Consider the following 26,043-nt stretch of genomic DNA (forward strand, 5'->3'; position numbering starts at 1 on the left):
AGAATAATACTGATCTCATCTTTAGTTTTACTTTCAATTTTTTGAAGCAGTGCTATTCCTGAATTCATTGTCAATCAGTTATACTGTTCACAAATCCAAATCAACCATGAAAAAGCTAATTGTTGCCCTTTAAGAATACTTAATACAATTTGAGCTCCACTATAACATATCTTGAGGTTGGTGACAAAAGCTCAGGATACTCACTCTTCCCAAACATCAGAACATCTCTCACCAAAAAGATGTGGGCAAATGAAAGCAAATGAGTAACAATAAACCAACTCAAACTATGTTTTAAATATAAAATAAATACAACTGCGTAATAACTCGTTACTTTTTTAACTCTGACATAATGCCCTTTAACATCTAGCATTAGTATTATTAAATACATGATTATAAAGTCCATTACATACTTCATCAATTTTGACTGATTTGTTTCCTTTTTCAGTTTCCCACTGTCATGGGATTTTTAAACATACAAGACTGAAAAAACTATGTGAAAGTATGATTTTTCAGGACAAAATATCAGTATTTGATTTCCAAATGATCTTTAACATGCTCAGCCTGTAGCACACAGGTCCTCGGTTTATTGTCCCATTCGAACTAGACACTTTTTCCATGTCAGCATCAGTCCCTCTGCCTTGCATCAATGAAAAAAATCTTGATCTAAGGGGAAACTAGTTATAGACAAGTCAAGACACATGGCCTATGTTTATTGCCCCATCTGAACGACAACAGGGAAAAATGGATTTTAAAAAATATTGAGCTAAGGAAAAACTGGATTGAGATAAGATGAAGAGGCATATAAACTAAAGAATTTACTAACAATTTGAACTCCTACCTTGTTTTAATGGTAAGTAAATAAAGAAGATATATAGACAATATACCAGTATATCATACAATACTTGACAATATTACTCATTTCATTTCCTTCTTATATAATACTCATCAAAAAATGTTTCTCCTAATCGTCATCGCGGAGAATTCAGAAAATTCAATGTTAACATATCAAATAATTACTTTTCTGGAATTTTGCTGGTTTCTAAAAAATGTTTCCCCTCTGCAATGTTTTCATTGAAAGGCTTTCAATGGTTTCTCCCTTTTCAATTTCCACACAGTTTTTAAGCAAAGACAGATTGCTTATTTTCTAAACCAATAGGCTTTTAGAAATTTGCAGTTTTCCAAAAAAGTTGTCCTTGGACTTATCGCTGAAGAGCTGGAACAATTTAGTGTTAACAAGAATGCAAAATTGAATTATCTATTTTCTTAATATTGTCAAAAATAGATTCATTTTGCAATTAGCCGCTAATGAGACATGACATGAAAACTTATGAAAATGTTTCTCTAATTTATGATGCTATTTATTAATAATTAGTTAGCTCGTTAGGTATTCATTAGGTAGAGGTAGAACCGACTCTTATAGGTACAGGCATCAGAATTTTTATAACCTTGAGTAAGATTTGATCCCACAGCACCTAATCACCCAACAGACGTCAATCAAATAGAAAAGAAGTCAATGGACCTTTAACAAAGTCAATTGTTTTGATAATTGCGCAGGATATAATACATTGTAATAGGTCAAAGGTCAACCAGGCCTACTCAACCACCACTTACTTACAATGACAGTTTCTCATCATTTCTAACTGATTAAAATGGCATAACGGTGGTGAAAACCAACACTGGGTCTCATAAGCACTGGCACAGGCATCAGAATTTATTTTACCTTGAAGAGAATTCAAATCCATGACACCTTATCACCTTGCAGACAAAATGGTGTTTTACGTCTTACTATTCGGCCCTTCATAAAATAATGTTATTATACCGCTGGTCTCCGTTAATTGAATGATCGCTCACAACCGAAGCGATGTATAAAGATATTTCCGAGCGTTTGATCGTTATTAAATCAAAACCACCACTAGTTTTCAAATAACATCTTTATTTCAATAATTTGTGTAGAGGAGATAACTCAAGGTTGTTGATGAGTTAACTCAGTTTGTTAACGGGTTAACTGTTGAGGAGTTGACATGTGGACGAGTTGACTGAACACCATCAGGCTAATATAAACGGTCAATGCCATGCTGAATGATCAATTTTGCAAAGACAGGTGATATTATTCTTCTCTTTTTCGATTATCAATTGTCAATTGTCTCTATTGTGCACAGCCTGTAGGGCTTCAGTATATTGTTCCATTTAGAATGATTTAATGCTGTCAAGTAACAGGGCCTGCATGACATGCTTTGATTAGTTTAAACTAATGTCATTTAACAGCACCATATTAGAAAACTTGTTAGATTACAAGGGAGACAACAATATCACAAAATAAAGAAAAATCCTAATTTGATGACAGAGATGTTGCTTAGCAATGTTGATAAAAACCACGCAATCTACCCCTACCTGATATGTCTCAAGGTGATGAATAAAAATTTCAATATGACCGGAATGTACCGAGCCTCCCCTAAATGATCGGATTGTCCGAGTCTCCCCTACTTGACACACATCAAGATCAAGAAGCATTATGTTCAACTTAAAATAATAACAGGTCTCGGTTTATATCTTTAGCTTAATAATAATTATAATATAAAATTCAGAAGAATTTGGACGGATCCCTCAATTTTATTTGAAATTCTCTTACCTCTTTGAGGTAGCAGTAATCAGGCCTTGCAAATTTGCGTGTTGTTCTCACTATCCCGAGCTGAAGTTGACAACATGATGTCAAATCCTGTTTACATTTCAAAACGGTGTCGGGCTTTAAAAATGCCACATCAATAAATTCCTCCATCCATTCTTTAGACAATCGATCAAAATCTAAAGCAGCAAGAAATTAGCTCAATCTTCAAAATGATTATGTTTGACACGAAATCAAAAATCAATATCGATTTGGCCTATAAAAGTAAAGAAAATGCTAAATTTCATAGAAATAAGGTCAGATTCGACACCGCCTTAAGAATTGTTTCTTTAAGACGATCCCGATTTGGGTTTGTAATATTCAAATAACCAGACATAAATTGTTATACATTAAACATAGTAACGTTTCGCGTCTGGATGTTCTAAATTTAAGCAGAATGAAACACCTCAAAACATGGCGAGTTTGTTAACATTGCTGAAAGGACATTTGGATCATTTTATTTTCGAAGGGCACTAGGACTTACTAAAGGCGTTGAAATGAGGGCGTTAGTCTTGGGATTTGGCGGATGTGTTTTGGGCATTGGTTGTTTATATTATTTGACAGAACAGTTTCGAAAACCGAATCACGAGAATCTGAAACACGTAAGAAATTACATAAGTTTTCGTAACCATAATAATAGAAATAGACCCATTATCTACCTCATGTCAAGTCGAGAAAATTTTGTCAATGTTGTAGATGAGATAACTCAACTTGTAGTACACGAGTTAACATGTAGATGAGGATTACATGTCAGGCCATCATCATAGACGTCTAATTCTGACTAATGCTGGCCAGTAAATACCTAGTAAAAATTAGTCTAGATGGCCGAGGAAAAATTCTTTCCAATTTCGTTAAAATTTACAATATGTTTGTCTACATTGATCAGTTATAAAATGTTTTTCATTGATTTCAGAAATACAGAAATTCGTATGATTCGAACAAAGAGAAGCGTGAAGCCATGGAAAAAATATTAAAACGAACCTCAGAAAATCCCCCAAAATCTTAGATGAAGGCAGAATGAATAGACAATCCATCACTACAAGAAATTCATCATGCCTTAAAAGGGACTATTAAAGACTCAAGCATTCATTCATCCAATAGTTCATTGATGTTGTTGGCTAAGCCTTGAGGCAATGTTAATAAATTAAAACACTGTTTGATAGATACTGATGTGATATTAACTATAGGCAAGTCATTTGCTTACATTTCAAATGACTCAAGGATTTTGATGATGCTTGCCAAGCCTTTAGGCGATATAAATGACTTGGATGAGTGTTCGATAGATTAGCTTACTGGTGTGATTTTAAGAGGCACATCAACTGTAGTGTGCATATATAAATATGAGGTCTCCATTTCACAAAAAATGTTGGCATCAAAATTTATCACAAGTATGTGTTTTTTACCTGTGAATTTTCCGAAAATATATTTTGATTATGTTTTATTGTGAATTGGTTTCTGACCCTAGTTCAACAGGGATAACAAGGATTCCCAGTTTATTTGTTTGTGTATGATCACTTGATATAATTTCAAATGTAATTATGTATATTGAGTATTGAATAAATTTATTATTGGTTTGACATACATTTTGTACTTGTGCTTGATTCAATAGGACAATGATAATCAGCTCTGCTGATGCAGATAGTCTTCATTAGTCCACATGGTGCCATTTCATTTTTTTCATTTTCTGCTAATGCAGAGAGAATCTTAGTTGACAAACTAAGTTGTGGTAGAATGCATCTTCACAATATCAATCAATTTCTAATTGCATCTGTTACCTTGACAGCATTAGGCACTTTTCTTGTATCACTCTTGTAAATGCAACAAAAAGAGTGCCTTATGATGTCAAGGTATGATATGAAATTTGTAATATTCTTTTCTGTTGCTTTCAAGGTATTTGATGCAGTTCGTAAACTAGATATTGAGAATATGCTATAAGGCAAAGTTCGTAAAAGCTTGACACTGTGAAAATGTTACAAGAAGAAGAAAAGATAACTCCAGGCTGGAATAAAATATTTATTTTATCCAAATATCCCGCAAATGCAACATACTGAATTACAACTATTTTAACATGAAGTGTGAACATTCTAACAACTTTTTAGCAATCTGTAAACAATCATTAACAATTATAGTAATCAGCTCAATAACTGTAGAAACATATCTTAACAGAACTCTTCAAAAAATTCAAGTCAAAAATGTTGACGACTACAGCCTCAAGTAGATGTCATTATTGTATAATTATATGGTTAATTAAAGGGATTTTCTAAACTTTTTATGTATATCAGGGGAAACTAAAAGCATCGATTAACACCATTCCATTTTTCTTTCAGATGTCTGTGGTTCTTGCAATCAAATGTCTGAATGAAAATTGGAATGGTGCAAATCGATGCTATTAATGTCCTCGATACACAGGAAGTTAACAATCCTTTTAATCTATGATATATTTCAATAAGTTTGAATTCACAATAGGCTTCATGTGACCAAATACATCAATTATTGCTTTTGAAATAACGAAAAACCACTTGAATAATTGGACATCTATGTCTCAAGAGTGAAGCCAGGAATAGACGATGTCCGGTGAGGTGTATGGTGCGGGATTATCGATACAATAGAAAACAGTAGAAGCAAACACACAACGTACAGGTTCAGACACGATTTGCTTCTAGTACTATCTTCTGTATCGCTAATCCTACACCGGATATCGTCTATTCGCATCTTTAGTCAGAAATGTTTCTCAGTCGTGGTACAAAATTGATTGAATAAATTTAACACATTAATTCATTAAATATCAAGAAATCAGAATTTTAACAAGAAACAAACTATAAATTTCAAAATAATTCAACATTTTTACAATAATTTTAAGAATTGTTTGATTCTCATAATGAGATTCATATTGGGCAGTTTATTTAGCTTTCTTACCCTAAAGATTTTAAAAATTTCGAACGTATATTAAAATTTCTGGGACACGTCTCAAAAAAATCTAATGATGCATTTTGGGTAAAGTCTAACAAATATATTTTTTCTGTACCCTAAAAACTTTTATCATGAGATATTTTGACAAAAATGACCCTCACATTATTTTGTAAATGCTACCATTTAGACCAGTATGGTATATCAATATATTTTATTAGTTACTGACACAGCAGTTTTAAAATATGTATACAAGCTTTATAAAGCCTTCAAGACCAAATATATGGGTACAAACCCAATTTAAAACTATCATTTTCAAATATTGTTAAAATTTTCACGATTTTTTTTAAGTAATTTGACAACTGTCACATGTTATTTAGAAAAATGGTAACACATGATCAATAAATCAGATATAACTCCAGGTTTAAGACACGGTCATCTGCAAGACGTTTCGTGCTTCATCAAAGTAACAGCTAAAAATTATAAAGCCAAATTCTTATCACCTATAATAAAGTTAAGATTGAAGTTTGTGCAAAAACCTCTTGATTTATGATTTAGGTCTTAATTCAACATAGAGAATCAAGACAAGTTGAGTACTCTTTATGTTATTTCAACTTTAGTCAGGTCCTGAATTCTTTAAGCTTCTTATTAAGGGGTTACTATATACTCTGTTACTTATATATTATAGGTCTATTACAAGTATTCCCCTTGGGATTTACATACATGCTTATACTTACTAAAAGAATTCAGGCACAAAAATGGCCCTTGATAGAAACCTTTATATGATTATTATTTCATAATAGTATCAGATCCAATTTCACTAATATTAACTCAGATAGTTCAGCATTTTATCATCTGATCTGTTGCTAAAATCAATTTAAATCTAGTACAATTAACCAATTAGAATACATTATTACTGATATCAAGTTTTTTTAACCAATCAGATTACTGTATTTCCTGAATTAAGTTCTTTTAACCAATCAGTTTCCTGAATTAAGTTCTTTTAACCAATCAGTTTCCTGAATTAAGTTCTTTTAACCAATCAGTTTATAAACCAATCAGATTACAGTATTTCCTGAAATAAGTTCTTTTAACCAATCAGTTTATTAATCAGATTACAGTATTTCCAAAATTGGGTTTAACCAAAATGTTAAATTATCTGAGTTAATGTGAAATCGGGCCGCTTATGCTGAAGTTCCTGTCTAAATTATTCCTAAAAAACACTATCACAATTCCACTATCACATTGACAAAATCAACTGAATACACAAAATAATAAAAATGGCAACCAATTCTTGTGAACCAGCACAAAATATTCACTAAACTTTAACCAAAAAAAAGAATAATTACACATGTATATATATATATAATAGATTATATGTATTCAACCACCATTTTGTACTAAAATTCATCCATATTTACTATACACACTTCTTATAGGAGCCTCTTCTTATAGGAATTATCAAACAGTATCAAGCTATTACAAACCGCAATAACCACTTTTCTTGTATCACAGAAGGTTGTAAATGTAACCATTTGATTGGATTGTCCCCGAGCGAATACAGTCAATCATAGCTCTTGATTACATCCACAGACAAGATGATAACAGTCTGTCAGTCAAGAGCTCTGATTGGCTGTATTAGTTAGAGTACAATCAAATCAAATCGCTGCATTCACAAACTTGTGACTTGAAAAAGGTGAAGATGAGAATAACTGGGCCAGTATGAAGATAAAGTGTGTATATATGGATGAATATTAGTAGTAATTAATATGTAAGCATTAATAACTAGGGTGTTAGTATTAGATTCACAGAATCTCATGGTAGATACATTCATTATAAACAATCATCTACTAACTACAAATAATTCAAACTTTGGCAAAATATTCCTACTATATTTATCAGTATCAGTCAAATGCCTTAGGTTTGCCTTTAACCCTTTGAACATATACCCTAAACTGCAAGTAATATCATTTAGACTATGGTGTTAACGTTAGTTATTTGAACACCAAGTGTAAATAAAATCATGTTATATACCGGAAACTGCAAGTAATTTCATTTGAAGTGTATGAAGTTAACATTACGTGACGTCACTTGATAACAGTACACAGTATAACACACGTAACTAAGGCTTTATCAGGGTATATATATCACATAATTATGCAGCCATTTAGCAGTCCTTAGTGTTAAAAGGGTTAAAGCATCTCAGTACAAAAGCAAAGCTTAATTACAACATCTGTGAAAAGGAAACTTTTTCCGATGTTGAGGCCTAATATCAAATCATATATCTATGACTGACCAATAAAGTATGGAACATTTTGTCAAAACTCTTGAATTTCACAAACAAACATCACTGACAGGTTATAAAACACAAAAATACATACAATATATAAATAACACAATATACATCTCATACATCTAGATACCATTGTTATTTCATTTGTTAGTTTAATAGAATTGTAAAGAGGTCGGCAAAACTTTGTAGGTGTAAAGGGGACACTGATAGCATGGATATGCACCATTCCAATTCTCAATCAATGATCTGTGGTTCTATTCCACTAAAAAAAAAAGTAAGAATTTGATGATGTCTTTATTGCATCGTCTGCTGATATAAGACAATTAGTGACGTCATCAAACACTTTTGAGTGGAATTGCTGGAACCACAAATGTCTGATTGAAAATTTAGAACGGTGAAAATCGATGCTATCAGTGTCCCTGATACACGTACAAAGTTTGAAAAACTTTTTTACAATCCCTTTATATTACCATTGTCATAATTTCATTTGTTAGCTTAATAGAACATGTCATAAGAGTCTTAAATTTCAGTGAAGATGTGCTCTTGAAGGATTGTGTAAGTTCAGAAATGTGCCTGGTTGTGCTGAAATAGTTTTGTTTTCTTCAGTACAGCATAAAGCTTTGATATTAAAGTTATCACCCCTATTGTAACGAAAGGATCTTAAACACAATAGAGGTTAGGAGAAATTAACCCTGAGAAAAGTAACTTTCTAAAATGTGTTCAGGGTGACTTTTAAGACTTAAATAGATTTTTTTTTACAAACAACAGTTTGGTTGCAGACAAGAAAAGTAAAAGTTAATTTAGAGATTTGCAACAGATTTTACTGTCAATTTTGTAAGAAAACACTGACTTATTTGATGTAAATGTCTGCAATTCAGCAAGGTTTTAATGAAAGATTGGCATAAATGTTTGAACATTTAACAAAAAATAATCAGAATTAATTTCACTGTCCAAAATAAGAGACAAAAAATAAATAAATGATGTAACAAAATTGACTAACGATCACTGTACCTGCAGTAACGTTACATTACATTTTACAAAACACAGCAAGATTCTAAATCAGGCCATTCATTCATGTAATCTTCTGCTATTTTAACCAATAAAATTTGGGATATTTGACCCAGTTATTGTTATGAATGAATTAAACAAATTTTTTCACCAAATGTCAATAATCTGACAGAAAGTAGTATAGACTAAATTTCATATTTTCATAGCACGCTAAGTATACCACTACTTACTATTATACCTGAATATTTTGAAGCTTGGTATCGCCAAAAACAGAAAGATTACATGAATTAATTGCTTTAAGACACAGGAGACTGGAATGCAGGAAGCAAAAATTAAAGCCAGGAGACAAGGAATCAGCAATATGGATACTATCAGACAGTCCTCGGGCAATCTCTTTCAAAAATCTCAAGCAGACGTGAATTTTTTCCTGCAACAGGAGGGATCAGCATGAACAGAATAGCCATAATATGGTATAAAAAGAATGTACGAAATCGAAATATGACATCTCCCTTGGCTATCCCACAATTTGTCAACATTAGCAAGAAATCGTTAGTTCTACATGATTAGTTGGAAATGAAGTCATGAGAGCAGGACTAAGGTAGAAAAATTGTTAGATTACAATAGAAATGGAATTAGACATAAGATCCCAATATTCATTGAGAAAATAGAATGCACGCATGGCTGAGTAGGACAGCAGAGTTTGTGCATTACATAATATATGTACACATCTATGACTTCATTGCTGACCCCTCCTATTAATCACACCCTAAGACATTTTTATTTAAGACATAGCCCTCTCACATCTTTTGATATTGCAGTCTAAGTTTATCTATTGGTGATCATTGGAATTATACACTGTAAGCATTATTAGTAAATGCTATTTCTTATAATTTGTGTCAATATCCATTATGGAATCCACAACTACCTAAAAAATATCATTTAACAGCAATTTATAAAGCTTTGGTCAAGCAATACCAACATAAGTCATAAGAAATTTTTGCTATAAAATATTAAAAGTACTAGTTGGACGGAGTTATAAAAATAATCATTTCACTGTAACAAATGTTGAAGCTGGAAGCCATTACAAAAAATCAATTTCGTCATTACACATTTTTCAAAGAGATAATAACATTATTTCTATTAGCACTGCTTTCATGTATATATAATATACTTCTTTCATTATACTGAAAGATTTAGTTCAGTCAAAACCAACCTCAGTTTTGCAGTTTGGGTCACTGTGACTAATTCTGCTATGCCAGGTCACATTTTAATCCAAAATGTATTTCAAAATAACAATTTTGTTACCCTCAGTATAGTAAGGTTCATATTACTCGTAAATAAAATACCTGCATATAACTTTAACATTTATGGTTCTCTTAAAGATGGGTTTCCTTATTTTTTAGTGTCAAATTAAGCAAACTATTTGATTAATTGTTGTTTCTAATGAATAATCATGTATTCTTAATGATATGATGTTGTTATTGCATATAATTAAGAATCATAAATGTCCAGTCTGGATAAACAAAAAGAGATATTTTGACCTTTCTTGATCAGTCACTCATTGGAATTCTGCTGATAATTCTCTTCTAATTTAGCTAGTTATGAATTAATTATGGACATGTGAGACAAACTGGTATTTTTCCAACACCTCTACTTTCTATTCATATAAGTATTAGCATTTTCTTTTTCATAAATGAAAATAAGGGAACCCATCTTTAAGATTGTTATTAAACAGCTCACAATATTTTAAATTTATATATTTCACAGCAGGTCAGGGTCTTAAACTTACCACAAAAATACAAAATATTAGCTAATAGTCATCATGCATTGCAATCTGGGTTTCCAAACGTTGCACGATAATTTTGGTCTCCAATAGTTCAACAAATTTGAATGAAAGTTTCCTGACATCACCTGAATATTAAGTATAATTCAAGATTATATTCTAAATATTTTCAATTATCCTTCCACAAAATTCACACATTGAACAAATAGTTCTTGTATATTTCCGACAGCAAAACAAGAGACATGAAAAGAATGGAGTTTTACGTCCTACCCTTCTGCACCTTATTGGGCTAATGAAGACATGTGACAGCAAAACAAGCCTGACGAGCTACCAAATATAGAATAACACTTGGCAATATAAGTGATATATCTGCCAATAAACTAATAGACTCTCTCTCATACACTAAGTTTATAAAATTGAAGCACTTCCTTTCTGTACAATTATATACACGATTGTTGGCAAAAATAAAGAAATTTATACAAAAATAAGACTCTATGGATAAAAGCATTGATATAATATCATTTCTTTTCAAGATTATGTTGCTAGGCTACGCAGCAGTTCATTGTTTGTTACAACTTGTAACATGCAAGTTAAAATTTCAACTATTTACAATAATTTCTAAAATTGGTGTCACATTTATTAAACATGCAAGTAAAGAAACAAATCCTAGGTGGCGCTCAATTGGAGAATTGTGAACAGGTTCCGTCAGTTCCAATTCTGCCCTCAATTGAATAGTACGGAAGTGGAATATGTCACTTTCAAAATTTCCTTCTCCGCCATTTTGAATTCTGTCTGCACCTAGTAAATTTCCGGCACATGTGGAACGCTTTCTGAAATCTGTTACAACTTGTTTTATTGACCTTCAATTGATTACATTGAGTGAACTCACCAACTGAGCGACCCTCAGAATTTTTCAAAAATATAAATTTCAAAAACAATGATAAGTCATCAACTCAACTCAACATTTAGTTTTTTCTCTATAGAGGTCAATTTTTACCAAAAGAATTCAAATTTACTTTCTCCTAATAAAAACTGTCTAGAAATTGTGACAAAAATATTTAGAAAACCTTTTAATTTCGTGTCTCTTGAATCTTGAGTTTTAATATTTCAAAATGATAGCACTAATTCTTCATATATCTGTACATCTTTATATCAGGTCTTCAACTATTTCACCACTATGTTTCTACTCTCTAGTCAATACAAGATCGTCAAGGGTACAATTATTATAACTGCACCTTGGCCCTGCAGACTGTAAACCAAGGATCGAGTCAGAATCATACCAAGAGTAAAATTTGTTGAAGACATTCGAGAACTTTGAATTGAAGATGTAATTTAAAATATAAAACATATTTCAATTCAGACTTGATAAAATCTCAATTCCAATTTAGAAGTCAAATAGAAACCCAAACAGAATTCTTAGAAAAACATTAACATTTTCAACACAGTAAAATTCCCCTTCCGTACCATTGGATTGAGGGCAGAATTGGAACTGACGGAACCTGTTCACAATTCTCCAATTGAGCGCCACCTAGCAACTTATATCATCAATAAGGCACTTTTATAAAAATCAGCCTGTCTAAGGTTCTGTATCTATTACGTCACCATCAAAAGTGTTTGATGCACAAAATATCTGCAGCAGACATCATTCAAAGCAGTTTAATTATTAATCTCTTTCGTAATACACAAAACTATTTTACAAAATACACAGATCACTATCTAGCATGAAGCAGGTTCTCTAACCACAGTCAGACACACTTGTAATTTCATTGGCTGAATCCAATTCAACCTTTCATGTTAACCAATGAAACATCAGTTTTCACAAACTGACACAGTTGGGTGAGAAAATGGTTGAGACATCTGAACATCATTGGCTAGCTGTCCACAAACCTAAGACAGCTTTAACAATCTTACACCAGTTAACTTAACTTGTAATTTCATTGGTTGAATCCATTACACAGTTTCCAATGAACAAACAGTTAACCAGAACTAGATCGACTGAACTAGTTTTGGTAGAAATTCTTGTCCATTCAGCCTATCGAAAGCTCTGCATCACCCACCTCTGTACAAATGTTGAAGTCAGGATTTAGACAAAGAATGTGGAGATGCATTAAGTGGAAATATTTATATACAGAAATTATGCAAAATTCAGCTGTTTGTTTCAGGATACATGGTAAAAACATATTCACAATGGTTAGGTTCATATCTTAATGATAGAGGATAATGGAGAGACGTGTCATAAGAAATACTCCACTAAAATAATTTTTCACCTCCATAAAAAAATTCCAGATTATTTTCTCATGTCGCTCCCACAGGTGACAAGGAATGTTTGAAGTACGAAAGAGTTAAAATGTTGAGCCTTTATCACCAGTATCTAGAAAGAAAGTTTCAATCATGGTTCAAATTGTGGTTCATTTTGAAAAAAAAAAGGCAGCGTCGACCCCCAGTAAGAAGCTCACTGCCTCGCACTGCCATTTGCACGGCAAGTGCTTAAGAAAGTTGGCCCAAGGTTAGTTTTCAAACTTTAATACTAATAGTCTCTACTTGTAACCTAGGCCAGTGATTCTATAAGAGAATATCTCTTATAAAACCTTATACCACGCGAGTGGCAGTGGAATAGTTAAGTCAGTAGCTAGTGCTATTGTTGCTGCTTGACAGTTAGGTGCGTTGGGTTCGAATCCTCCAAGAAAAGGTGAGAACAATTTTGATATCATGACTAGTATTTCTGAAAGTAATCAGATCTTACCTAGTGTACCCAAGGCCTGTTCTGTCATACTGATACACAGTGAATCTAAACTGGCGTTAATTTCTTCTGTATCATTATTACCAATATCACCAGCTATAAAAATATATAAAAATATCTTGACATGTTGTGTTATTTAAGAAATATAAGATTTGAATATTAATTCATTGCTTGTCATATCATTATAAATTGGCATTGTAAAATAGAAATAAAATGAAATGAATGGAGTTTTACATCCTACTTTTCTGCATCACATGGGCTAATGAAGAAAGGGAAATGCAGACAGGGTACAATGAGGGATATTGTGCCAGGACACTAGCCTGCTCTTTTCCAACTGTTAAGGATCTTTAATGTTCACAGCCTATAGTACACAGGGCCTTGGTTTATTGTCCCATCCAAAGAACTAGACGCTTTTTCCATGTCAGCCCTGACAGGGGGAAACCTGAAAAATCTGAAGATATCTTCTTGACCTATATCAGGATTGAACCCTGGACCTTAGCAAGCAAACAAATTTCTTCCTGATAGAAATTTTGCTTTTGTCTGTTTGCTGCATATGATTTTGGTCACAGATTCAAGTGGATATCAAAGAATTGTAGAAAGCACCATCATTGTACTAAAATTTCAGACCTGCAACTAATGTACTGTCAATAAGAAGACACATTAAATTCTTAAATAGACTTACATGTTAAGGCAACAGATAAAGCTTGTCCTCTCACTGGAGCTGAATGCGTTCTAGTAACTGGTGATTTTATATTCTAAAATATAATAAACAATAACCATCAAATTCCACTTCATCAAAACATGGACAATCCCAAGAAATGTCAAGTGTGTAGCGTCATGATTTCACCGTTCCGATTTTCTTTGCAAGAATAAGTCACTTTCATAATTTACTCTTCTATTCCTTTCTCCACCATATTTTCTAACATGGATCACAGTCCCAACCCTGTTCCAATTGATTGAACTTCCAGTTGATTCCATAAAACACGAAAAAGCAGATGTCATCATTAGAGCACCACAGCTTCAAAATGGAACCTCTGAGTACAGAAATGGTGTCAAAAGAATTCCTACCTCCATTACACCTGGTTTCATAAAGCTGGGATTAGCGGAGTTTATCCTGGAGATAGGAGCGTGGAGATTACTGGAAGTTCCTCCCTGGATACGTCGCGGATTCCACTGCTGGCCCGATCGGAATTGATTTGATGGTGGTCTACACCCAGCTCTAAAAAATAACCACAAAATATAATATGCTAAAAAAAGGTTACTAAATTCAAAACCAAGGTCTCAATTTCTCAAATCAATCTCAGAATCTATGCCAAAGACCACGCCCCAAAGTCAATGGCAAAGTCAATGGCAAAGACAATGGCAAAGTCAATGGCAAAGTCAATGGCAAAGTCAATGGCAAAGTCATTATCAAAGTCACTTTCCCAAAGTCAATGGCAAAGTCATTATCAAAGACAATGCCAAAGTCGATCTTTTTAGCTTCATATCAAAGTAGTTTTTTATACAACATTATGTCTTAAAAGTCAAAACAAATCAAACGATAATAAATATATGACAAGTTGAAAATGGAATAATAGAACTAACAAAACATCTGAAATATAAATTCAACAAATAGAAAAAAACATTTTGAATTTTGAACACAATTTGAACTCCATTAGTCACCTGTATGCAGCGAAACTGGAAGCTATAGCAGCCTGTTTTTGACTGGCTTCTCTTGATTGATGTATATTTTTGAGCCGAGTAAATGAATGGTTGTTATTAGACCTATAGACATTATAACAATATTGTTTTCAGTATAAATTTGTTTGCAAAATTTGAAATATGGTTTTAGTATCCTGGCCACGTATTCTCCAAATAATCTAGGGTTAGGATGTCCTAGAATCAATGTTAGAAGATAAGAACCTGGGATGTCCTAGAATCAATGTTAGAAGATAAGAAACTAGGATGTCTTAGCTCTAAGATCCTTTCCAGAATACGCCGTCTGAACAATTAATTGGACTTATGAAAAAAGGCAATGAATACCATGAAATCTGCAATGAGGGAAATTGTAAGCTCTGGAATCTTGCTCAGTTTGGGACCTAAGAATATTTTGGATCTTTGATCAGACTTTAAGTTACAACCATTTTAACAATTTGCCAATTAAAAAGGTTGTTTTCTCTAGAAAATGGTACTCACTAAAAAAAGTCTCTGAAAATGAAGGGATACATTTCACTGAATGATATAAATAATTTAATTTCTAACATACCTTCGCCATGTTTGATCATTAGGTGCATACGGTGGATTATAAACTTTCTTACACTGCCATTTCCATGACAACAATAAACTCTTGTGACGCTGTGTAAAGGCCTGTAGGTAAAATATTAACATGTATTGAAATAATTCAGTTTAAATAGTTAAATATATCATAGAGATGTAATATATTTGGGATATATTGAATTTCTGATTAGGCCGAAACAAACCTTGTATATGTGATTATATATACATAGAATCGAATCAGTTTTCACAGCACTAATGGATACTGCTATTCAAGGAACAAATAATGTAGTTTTTTTTCACTGGTTAAAACTGAAGTGATTATGACACTGGAAGAATATCACTGGATCTAGTGCTCTAAACAACTAAATAAGGCTCTAGAAGTTAAAAATAATAATAATAACTTACTGAATGGTGTAAACATTTATTAATAATGTTGATATACCACTGAAAACCATAATAATGTGGTCGTGGACTAATTAATAATGATGTACAAACTGAAATAGAACGTTAAATATTCATTATTTAACATAAAATATATTCCATTTTCTATTCAACAAGTCCAAAACTATAACATAATTCTACCATGTTTCCCAGGTAACAGGTAACCTTTGTTTTAGGGACTAAGATTATAAATAGTCATGATGTCATGTGATTATCAAACCGGCCAATCAACAAGCATGTACGTAGGTGTTTCCATGTTTTGTTTGGTGAATAACACACACATAGAATTCATGAATAATATATCAGTAAGGCAATTCCTCTCGTATGGATAGGTTGTTTTGAAAGTGAAAAGTTACTACCTCGTACAAAGCTTTTTAGATAAAGAGAACCAGGATACAATCTATTTTATATTGGGGAAAAATATATTAAAGAATGAGAATCTACAATAATTATGAAGCAATTAAACTTACTTTTGCCCATAACTCTGGTGAATTGACTGGGAATATCTCCCTCTGGTATTTCAGATGATACAGTTTTATTGTCCACTGTAGCGGGTGGGGGGTTTTCCAAGTCTTTATTTTGATACTGTACTATAGGTGTGATTATAATGGCCTCCATTTCACCCAGTACTGTCATTATTGGTTTATCATTACTGATATCCTAGAAAATAAGAAAAACATTGATGAATGGAATATAAAAGTTTGAACTAGGACACTGTTAGTGATGAGGGTCATCAAAGGGGCATGCAAAAACTGTATAGTACTTTGGATGGGACAATACAGGATTTGTACATTAAAGATCTCTGGAAAATTGGAAAGGTGGACCACAGCCATATATGCCCACCACGGCATGCGGATGGTAAATATTCAAGATTTTGGGGCAAGGGCAATAACTCTGCTTCTAACGGTCGAAAATAGCTCAAATTTGAACTCGATCTTCGTTTTATAAATATGTATACACATATCGTTTTCATTTGATTCCATTGAAAAATCTAGTTTTTAGAGTGTTAACAAGCAAATGCTGACGGATGCACGGACAGGGGTGCCGAGAATATATGTCCACATAGATGTGATAAAAATGCAAAAATTTCCCTCATTGCACCTTGCATGGCGTTGCCCCTCTTCATTAGCCCAATAACATGCAGAAAATCAGAAGAGTAGGTCTCATTTCCAACAATAAGACAAGCTTCTACCAACCTTTTCAAGCTGAATCAGGTTTCTCTGTCGGTCTTTTAACTTGGCGATACTCTGTATTATTTTATGTCTAGCACCAGTTGTAACATTCTGAAATAAAACATATTTCACATTTGACACATCAAACAATGACAAGTGTTATAGACTTTTAGAACAGGGCCATAACACAATCTAATTAGTGATTTATTGATATTGAAGGGTTAATTTGCAGGAAGGATATCAAATATGAAAACCATTGTGTCCTGTTCTAATTAAAACTTTGTTAAATTTTTGTTTTCTGATAAGTTTTGTCTTCATTATAATCTAACAAGCTTTCTATCACAGATACGTTCAAATGATGTTATTCTTGGTAACAAAGATGAATCCAATTAAACAAGGACGTAAGGGTCCTTTTGTGAAAATAAAACTCTGTAATTATCAATAAATGACAAATAAAGAACAGCTACCCATCCTTCATAAAGAAACTACGTACAGCCTAATAATTTATGATATAAATTTTACATAAATGAAAAATACAGGTGGATTTTAAAAGCTTTCTATGAAGACATTTTCCATGTATATATGTGCTAATATTTTTAAGTCTTCTATTTCCTTTTAATGATTAAATGACAAATACAGGTGAATTTAAAAGTTTTAAAGAAAATATTAAATTGCTAATTTTCATGATAACTTTTACATTTTTGTCTAAGGAATAAAAGACAAAGACAGATTTTTCCACCTGACACCAAAAAAACATCACGAATCACCAGGCCTCAAAAAATAATTGCATTAATTTGGATAAAAGATGGATTCCCTTATTTTCATTTATGAAAAAAAAAATGCTAATACTTATATGAATAGAAAGTAGAGGTGTTCTAATTACTTGGAAAAATACCAGTTTGTCTCAAATGTCCATAATTAATTCATAATAAGCTTAATTAGAAGAGAATTACCAGCGGAATTCCAATCAGTGACCGATCAAGAAAGGTCAAAAAGTCTTTTTTTGTTTATCCAGACTTTACATTCAGGGACATTTATGATTGGTTGAAACTCTTAATTATATGCAATAAGAACATAACGATATCATTAAGAATACATGATAATTCATTAGATACACCAATTAATCAAATAGTTTGCTTAATTTGACACTAAAAAATAAGGAAACCTATCTTTAAGGACTTATATATATATGCAAATTGAAATCTATTTATACCTGTTCTTCTAAATATTCTTCAGTCAATTCAAACATCTGATGGTAATCTAGTTGTTTAAATATATTGGCATATTTATGTAATCTTAGCTCTTTTAACCAGGCTGGAACATCTAAAATACGTCATTAATAGATTAAATAGTTACATAGTTTAAATTTAACTTATTGTGACAAGGTTTTGTCAAATTTTTTATCTGTATCCTGATATCATCGATTTGCACCGTTCTAATTTGCAGTCAGACGTCAGTGGTTCTAACTACTTTATTAAAACTAAGCATTTTATGAAGTATCTATCGTAAAATCCTTTAGCTAGTATGAGCATCCTTTGCTTGAGATATCATCTAGTATTACAGTGAAGCAATTCTATAATGATAGGAACCGCAGACATCTTACAGAAAATACCGGTGATGCAAAAAGAAGCCATATATGGTCCTGATACACATGAATAAATCTCTTTACATCGCCTTTAATAACTTTGCTAAGCTCATATTTGATTTAATATGATTGAAGTTGACATTTGACAGGCTGGGTTGATTGAAAATTTGGACAATTGGTCTGGGACTGGCAAATAAATAACTTCCCTGAAAACAAGCCAATCAATAATGTGATGTCAAATCAGACATAAAACAAAATAACTTGATGAATAAAACATAAGATAGAAAGGGAAATAGAAAAGTCTCATAAACAATTTGATTTCTCTATTAGAGGAAGTCTTTCACTATAAAATTCTCCTAAATATTCACTACTAAAAATAAGTCGTATGAACGTCATATTGGCAGTATCTTTATATTCAACAATTGAAATTAGTGGGAAACAGAAATTTTGTGGCTTCCAAAAATTTCAGAAACATGACAAATGACATACTCTCTCGCAAAATATAGGTCTATAACAGCCAAATAGATAAAAATAATAGGCTATGATAGATTTGAAATTTAATTAGATTAAATGAGATCTGTCAATTACTTTAAATAAAATATAAAACACTTACCTTGCATGCCGGAAGATTTCTCAGTAAAACTATTTTTAGATTGTGAGCCCTCCTCATCATTATGATCGCCTGCATTACCATCTGCATTATGGTCAGGGCCGTGATCACTTCCACTCCCTGACGAGGACATACTGTTTTGGGGGGACAGGGGGGCATGCTCTGGTGCCAGGTGTGACTGTCGAGATGGTAAATGTCCATTATTGGTTTGGAGCCAATCTGAGACATTTTTTTCTAAGTTTGGCGCCGAGTTTGGAAGTCCTGGAGGTGTGATGGAACAGGTACGACGTAAGGATGCATGTTGATTGATGCTGTTATTATTATTATTCTTGTTGGTATTGGTAGTTGAGGTGTTCGCCCCTGGAAAATATAATTAATATTTCATTAAGCTGGTTTTGAAAATGAGAATAACCTGCCCTGAATTAGGTGTTGCACGAAGTTAGTTATTAAAACTTTTCTGAAGTTTTCTAAACTTTTATGTGCATTGAAGACATTGATAGCATCAATTTGCACCATTCAAATTTTCATTCAGATATCTGAGGGTTGTAGATTTTCACTATAACCTTTGCAAAGGCCTGCAGATATCATTAGAATTAGTGGCATCAAATATGTTAGGAGCATTTCATAATTGCAGAATGACAGAAGGAAATTAGAATCATGCTAATAGAAGTCATAATGGCCTTGATACACATAAAAAGTATGTAAAAAAAATCCCTTGAACACATTAATTAGATACACAAGAAAACTAAATCAGATTAAATTCATATTTCACTGAAAAAAGCAGCACAATTTCACAATTTTCACTGAAAAAAAAAAAATTCTGTTCTATGTCCTTTGAAATGTGAGATAAATGTGCAAAAAAATAGGTTTTTAGTAAAAAAAATGAAGATTGATTAATTTCATGTACGAGACACAGGTTTTCTTACAAAAGTCATCTGATTTTTTTTATCAAATTAATGTGACATAAATGAATTATTCTCTCAATTGTAAAGATCATTTCAAATTTTATTATTTTTCTCCCACCAACAGGGAACGTAAACATGTGCTAGTTTTATACCATATCAATATAAGCTGAAAGATTTTAAAAACTATATTCACCCTACAATGTAGTCTATCATAAAGTTTTTGGACAATTATAATTTAATTGCCAGGAAAAATGGAGAGAAAACCACAAAATAATTAGGAATTACAGGGGTAGGGGGGTAATAGTAATGATTTACTATATTTACTATCAAGTTTCCTTAAAGTGGAACAGTCGGAATTTTTGGGGATTTATTTGGGTCTTTATTGTGCTTTAATAGTCTTAAGAAGTACTAAAACGCACGAAAATCGCATAATCCCTTCAAATATTCCTCAAACTAGAAATTTCAATGTCTATTTCTATATATGTGTTTTCTATATATGGCATAGTCTCACTATAATTCGAGTCGAATTTTTAATTTTCAAACGCGAAGTAATTATAGATACACATAGATTTGAAGGCTCAAATTTCGATGCTGAGCTTTGAACACTATTACTGATTATGTAAGCTAAAAAAATTCCTGTTTCTGAAACTAAGGTATGATTGGTCAAACAGATAGTGAAGGTGCTCCTTTAAAGGGGTAATAGAAAGAACAACTGAAAGGTTGAATATATATCACAACATGATGTGTTTCCTTATTTTTTAGTGTCAAATTAAGCAAACTATTTGATTAATTGATGTTTGTAATGAATTAGCATATACGAATTCTTTATCATATCATTATAATATAATAATAGTTTTAACCAATCATAAATGTCCATGTATGTACAGCCTGGATAAATAAAATAAACTTTTTGACCTTTCTTGATCGGTCACTCATTGAAATTCTGCTGGTAATTCTCTTCTAATTTAGCTACTTATGGACATGTGAGACAAACTGGTATTTTTTCCAAGTCATTAGAACACCCCTACTTTCTATTTGAATATAAGTAGTAGCATTTTGATTTTCATAAATGAAAATGAGGGAACCCATCTTTAACCCTGAATAAATAAATGATCAATTAGATGACAAAAAATCTCTACAATGCATTAAAATATAAATTTACAGCACAGATATAGATGTTTAAAAAACTGTAGAATACCTTTCATAGTGCAAAAAAAGCATCATTTAATTCTGAATGATCAAATAGATCACAATCTTTAAAACAATCTTCCAACATCTACATTGCATTACAAATTTACAGGTGCAAATGACCCAAAACCAAAAATCCTCGCCAAGATTATCACTTAAAGATGTAGATATTAAAAAGAACACTATATAAATTCTTTTTAAAGTACAATAGAGCATCGTTTATGAACAAATGAATAATGAGATAAGTCACAATATTCATTTATACCTGTTTCTAAAAATGCATTATAATTTCACAAGACTCAAACAAAGTGTCAAATACATAAACCAAAAAACCTTGTCAAGATTATCATTTGAAGATGTAGATATAAGAATAAACTGTAAGAATACCTTTATTGGTACAAAATAGCATCCTTAAGGCTTAAACTATGAATGATGAATGATGAAAGAGGCCACAAACTACAAACTATCTAATACAATCTATTCGAATTTCACACGACTACAACAAGATTATCAGAGAACAACTTACTTCACAGTTTAACTAATTATTACCTATCCTGAGATCAACATTACAAGTAACAAGTCATGATTTCATGACAATAATGACCTTGACCTTTGATTAATCTGTACCAGTCTGACTAACAGTGTCATCATTTTGTAACACATTATGTCAATTTGCCATAACACAGGATTTACATTTTACAGCTGTTAATTTACAGCATTGCTGATAAACAAATCAAAACAAAATAAATCACATTTAAATTTTTATGACTGGCTTTTATGTACTTTAATGTGCAATGAAGATAACAATGCTATGCAGTATGCATTGAAGATAACAATGTTATGCAGTGTGCAATGAAGATAACAATGCTATGCAGTGTGCAATGAAGATAACAATGCCATGCAGTATGCAATGAAGATAACAATGCCATGCAGTGTGCAATGAAGAGAACTTTGCCAGAAAACAATCATTAACTATTTTGATTACTTCTTGAGGATCAATTTGAGAATAAGTATGCATACATTAACATATAAGCCACAATTAAATGGGCCAAGTCCAGACAGAGTACAGTTCGGCAGAAAAGGTGGCTGTCTAAATAGGTCGAGAGGGCTTACTTACTTGTGCATGTACAATAATGACCCTATGACATGTAATACATTGTGTTTGCAAAAACAAATCAAAAACTTTTGTAGGATCATTTTGACAGGATACTGGCTCAACATCATTTAGCAAACATCTAGAAATTGTGAAAAATGGTCATAAAATCATAAGGAAATGAAATGAATTGATCCACCAAAAACATTTAATTTATAGTTTAAGAGGAACAAAACATTCTTCATTAAAATGAACTCTGTACCTGAGGCAATAACAGTTTGATATGGTCAGGAAATTTCAAGAGATGAGTTTCTAATTTTCTGGTGAGTACCGTGCAAGCCACAATGAAACAACCTCGTTGAACGGAAAACAGAATATTACAAAAATCGAAATGGACACTAAATTTTAAAATAAATAAGGTGAAGTTTCCAAGGAGATGCTCGGAGTGGGGTTGTCACTATGTAGTTCAGTACAAATATAAAAAGTCAATCGTGTTTGCGTCATGTCTGAATCGCGAACTTTGTGTTTTCGCTTCTTCAGTTTTATATTATGTTGAAATCCCTGTACCGTGCAACTCACTGAACATGTCTAACTGTAACTTAATACTTACGATTTTTGAAAAAAGTTTCAATTTTCATGTTGACTGGAGTTTCTGTTAAAGTATCCAGGATTTATAATATGTATAGACACACTGTGTTCAGTTAAGCATGCAGTAAAGAGAGGTAAATGAAGGAAGGGTCTGTTATCACTGTTAATAAAGTTATTATCACTGTACAGTTATCACCTTATGTTGTCAATATCACTCCTGTCACTATAAATAGATAACTCTGTAATTGTTGGACATGCACAGGTCTTCAAACACCTGACTAAGGGTTGTCCAATTATCACCCTTGTTATTCTGCGTATTTGTTGAACATGCACTAGTCTTCAAGCACCTGACTCTATTATTATCACTTCTGTTACCACCGTAAAAATGACTGAAAATGTTGTTATACAGTTAAATAAGAATTAAGTCACCAGTTGAATGGAATCAAAGACTGCTAATGCAGTATCAGATTTGATATTCCAACAAAATATCACAATATTCGGAATAAAAATTAGAATATAACAAGCTTTCACTTCAAATCAAAATGAAAACTTTTAGAGATCTGCACTAAAAATATAGAATTAGATTCAGTATTATCTTTAACTTTTAAAGCCTAAAATATCTTTAGCTCACTATTCACAACACTAATCTGTTTTTTTTCTATCTCCACCATAAAATTTGAATTAATGATTAATAAAGTTGATTTGATATTTCACTCCAGCTAGTGTACAAATCCAAGCAAAAGAATCAAAAATCCTAAAAGATCTGTTTACACGTATCAAAGAAATTTCACACTAAATAAACCTTGTATTGAAACTATTGAACAACACTATTAACTGAAGCCTAAAGTTAGTAAACATTAAAACATCTCTCCCCTTCAATGGTGAACCGAATTAAATCTTAACCAGATTCTAGCAAGGAAAAAAACAAGTCATACTCCACCCAAAATCAAGTTTAAAGGCCCTACTTGTCATTCTAGTTGACAGTTGATATTGAAGAGAAGACCATGTGTAAGACAGCTCAAAATAGCCTCCAGCTAACAGATTAAAGGTCAAATTTCATTTGACCTTAAAGGGATTGTAAAGAGGTTTTTTTTTCACCCAATTTTAATACAAGTTTTATTAATGGCTTCTATTTGCACTAATCCAGTTTCTTTTCTTTATGTCAGATGTCTGTGGTTTTTGTAATTATAGAAATGGCAATAAATTATTAGCAACTTTGCAGTTAAGAGAAACACTTAAAATTTCAAGAAACACTAACTGAAAATCAGAATGGTGCAAATCGATGCTTACAGTGTCCACATACATGAACAAATTAAGAAAACCTCTTTACAATCCCTTTAAAGATACTGGTACATATCCACTGAAAGGGATTCAAGCAAGAAAATTCTATTAAATTTTAGTATCTTTGTGATATTGACTTCATAAGCTTCCTTTAAATGCAATTGCAATAACCACAATCAGAATGGTTTGTTAACCTTAACGGTAAGTATCTGTATTTGTAAAGCGCTGTTGAATGCTCACGTTAGAGCAGAAATGAGCGCTGTACCAAGTTCAATGATATTAATCTGATATAATCCTTGAGTAACATTTAGAAGTAGATAGAACAATATATAAATAAAACACATTATGGATATACTACTCCTTTTTAATTTAAGCAACGTTTCAATGCGCATACAGGAATCTTTATCATGCATTTAATTAAATCAAAGAGGAGTAGTATATCTATAATAGTAGTTTATTTATATAATATTAATCTGATCTGTAACACTTTCTGAACTATAAGGACAATGTCCGTATAATCTCTTTAGATAGGGTCATGATTATGATATAAGCCTAAGAAAAGAATGTTTTATAATAATAATATAATATTTGAAGATTATGGTTATTACAAGAATCTAATCCTCAGATATAAAAACTTCTAACCAACCAAACTCTTCTCTGATTAACATACAGTGAAATTTACCCAAACACAACACTTGAATTTCGGACAGTAGGAACGTCAAGTTGACAAACCCAGATGCACAGTGATATCGGGAGTGAGCAACAACACTTGAAATCTATATCTTCCTCGAGGGAAACCAGACTGACAAACCCAGTGGCATCAAGAGTAGGCACCATAAATCTAGGTTTTCTGACTCTCAGTAGGGGACACTTGCTCGCTAACCTGAAGGTCCAGGGTTCAATCCCAGCATAGGTTGAGATAATACCTTCGGATTTTTCAACCCGGTTTCTCCCTGTCAGTGATGAAGGTAAGAGGGGCTCACATGTAACAAGCGTCTAGTCATTCGGTTGGGACAATAAACCGAGGCCCATTAAAGATCCCTTGACAGTTGGAAATCCAAAAAGAGCAGGCTAATGCTGCAACCTGCATGGCGTTGCCCGTCTTCATTAGCACACATGGTGCAGAAAAGTAGGACATAAAACTCAATTCATTTCATTTCATTCCCTTGTTTAGTAGTTCTGCAACAATATTTCATGACAAGAGTAAACCCCCCAAACAGTTAAAAATTTCTCCTCCCATTTTTACGACAAATTAATCCCCCATCAACTCTCTCTGACATGATATAAATCTTTTCTTTTAGTGGCTGAATATCAAATAATTACTTTTTTGACAAAAATTGTGACTTGTTTTAAACTGGAACAAGTATATTAAATCTGTTGTTGTAAATTAACTCAAAGATAAATTGGAGTTAAATATGGTCCAATATACAAATAGAAATCCCCTGAATCAAAACCACATTCAATAAACACATAAATTTTGAGATTATTGTTTCAAAATAATGAATTTCAATCATTAAAAAAAAAAAAATTC

At 32.2% G+C, this 26,043-nt stretch overlaps 1 protein-coding gene across 1 annotated transcript in view; it reads right to left on the reverse strand.

Moving 5' to 3' along the window:
* Positions 1–16,030: 16,030 nt before the first annotated feature.
* Positions 16,031–26,043, reverse strand: part of LOTGIDRAFT_119139 (hypothetical protein) — a gene marked incomplete at both ends in the record, with an annotated part of 17,114 nt that continues 7,101 nt past the window's right edge. Inside the window, 4 exons of the mRNA XM_009057462.1 lie at positions 16,031–16,143; positions 16,561–16,750; positions 17,287–17,373; positions 18,476–18,585. Of these exons, the coding sequence (XP_009055710.1) occupies positions 16,031–16,143; positions 16,561–16,750; positions 17,287–17,373; positions 18,476–18,585 (500 nt within the window). The remainder of the gene's footprint in view (positions 16,144–16,560; positions 16,751–17,286; positions 17,374–18,475; positions 18,586–26,043) is intronic.

The sequence above is a fragment of the Lottia gigantea genome (genome assembly GCF_000327385.1).
Source record: "Lottia gigantea unplaced genomic scaffold LOTGIsca_30, whole genome shotgun sequence".
In the NCBI taxonomy this organism is placed as follows: domain Eukaryota; kingdom Metazoa; phylum Mollusca; class Gastropoda; family Lottiidae; genus Lottia; species Lottia gigantea.